This window comes from Orycteropus afer, unplaced genomic scaffold (assembly GCF_000298275.1).
Source record: "Orycteropus afer afer isolate SDZICR_OR568_19922 unplaced genomic scaffold, OryAfe1.0 scaffold00054, whole genome shotgun sequence".
Lineage (NCBI taxonomy): Eukaryota > Metazoa > Chordata > Mammalia > Tubulidentata > Orycteropodidae > Orycteropus > Orycteropus afer.
The window spans coordinates 14251461-14252916 of NW_006921641.1; the positions used below are offsets into that span (position 1 = coordinate 14251461).

At 34.8% G+C, this 1456-nt stretch overlaps 1 protein-coding gene across 1 annotated transcript in view; it reads left to right on the forward strand.

Annotated features, from left to right (window-relative positions):
• HADHA (hydroxyacyl-CoA dehydrogenase trifunctional multienzyme complex subunit alpha) overlaps window positions 1-1456 on the forward strand; it is a 52983-nt gene that overhangs the window by 12331 nt on the left and 39196 nt on the right. The window contains exon 4 of the mRNA XM_007938885.2: window positions 588-721. Coding sequence (XP_007937076.1) covers window positions 588-721 — 134 coding nt within the window. The remainder of the gene's footprint in view (window positions 1-587; window positions 722-1456) is intronic.

Genomic DNA, 1456 nt, shown 5'->3' on the forward strand with positions numbered 1-1456 from the left:
CAATTTGATCAGAAATTAGTATTGCCACTCCTGCTCTCTTACAGGTGCCATTTGCTTGATATATCTTTTTGCAACCTTTGATTTTTAGTCTGTTTTTGTCATTATCTCTAAGGTAGAAAAAAAAATTTTAAGAAAATAACAGCAGACATTCATGATCCAAATCCAGTAATAATCACTTTTGACATTTAATCCAGTTTCAGCAAATTGTATGTCTTATTTTTATTCCTTTTTCCCCTTAATATCATACAGTATTTCTCCATGCTAATAAATGTTTGTAGACTTATTTATGACCAGCGTATGACTCAAAGTCTTAGGAATATGAACCTGAGTTCCTCCTTTGACTAGACCTATTTAAGGGGAGGTATGCTTATAGTTGGACAAAACTGCTTGAACAAAAAGCTATCAGGTTGATTATTTTTTTAGGGGGTGAGAGCCTGAGGGCAATTTCTGCCACTCTTTCCTTGCTCTAACAGTATATTTCTATTGGATAAACATATTTCCTACTATCAAAATAGCATTTGATGGTGATGTGGGATCTGGTACTTTGCATTTAAATTCTTTAATTTATATGCATTTCCCTTTGGCAGGTAAATACACTGAATAAAGAGCTGCAGTCAGAATTCGTAGAAGTAATGAATGAAATCTGGGCTAATGATCAAATCAGAAGTGCCGTTCTTATTTCTTCAAAGCCAGGCTGCTTTATTGCAGGTGCTGATATCAAGTAAGTTTTAGGAAGTTAAAAGTCATCTTTTATCTTGGTTAATAGTATGTTTCTTGGGCTAATAACTCCTCCTTTTAAAAGAAGATAGAAATAAATTCCCTGCAAGGTTTTTCTTATTTTCATGACTAAGACTGATAAAATAGAAAAGCTTGTTGTTTCAACTAGCCTTTCTTTAAAGAATTTGAAAGCTATTCTAGAAGGAATTTGATTGGAATATTTTAATTGTTGTTGTTGTTGTTCTATGTGTCGTCAAGTCAAACCCTACTCATAGCGACCCCTCCTTGGGTTATCGAGGCAGTATCACTATGGAAGTAGATTGCCCCATCTTCCTTCCAAGGAGTTGCTGGTGGGTTTAAACTGCCAGCCCTCTGGTTAGCCGTCTAGTGCCTTAGGCACTATGCTACCAGAGCTCCCAGGAATAGAATAAAAAATATCTAAAAATTAAACTGACAATGACATGCCATTTTTTTTTACCCATCAGACCAGCAAGCATTTAAAAATCTAAAAATATCATGTGTTAGCAAAGACTTGGTGAAATGAGAAGGTTAATTATTAGTAGGAATACCAGTTCATATAGCCACATTGGAAAACAACTTGGCAGCATTTAGTAACATTAAAAATGCATGTATCATATAGTCCAGCAGTACTAGAAAAATGTCACTGTGGCTTCATAAGGACCCACGTGTAAGAATATTCCATCAAAAAAAAAAAAAAAAACTCATTGCCATCACGTCA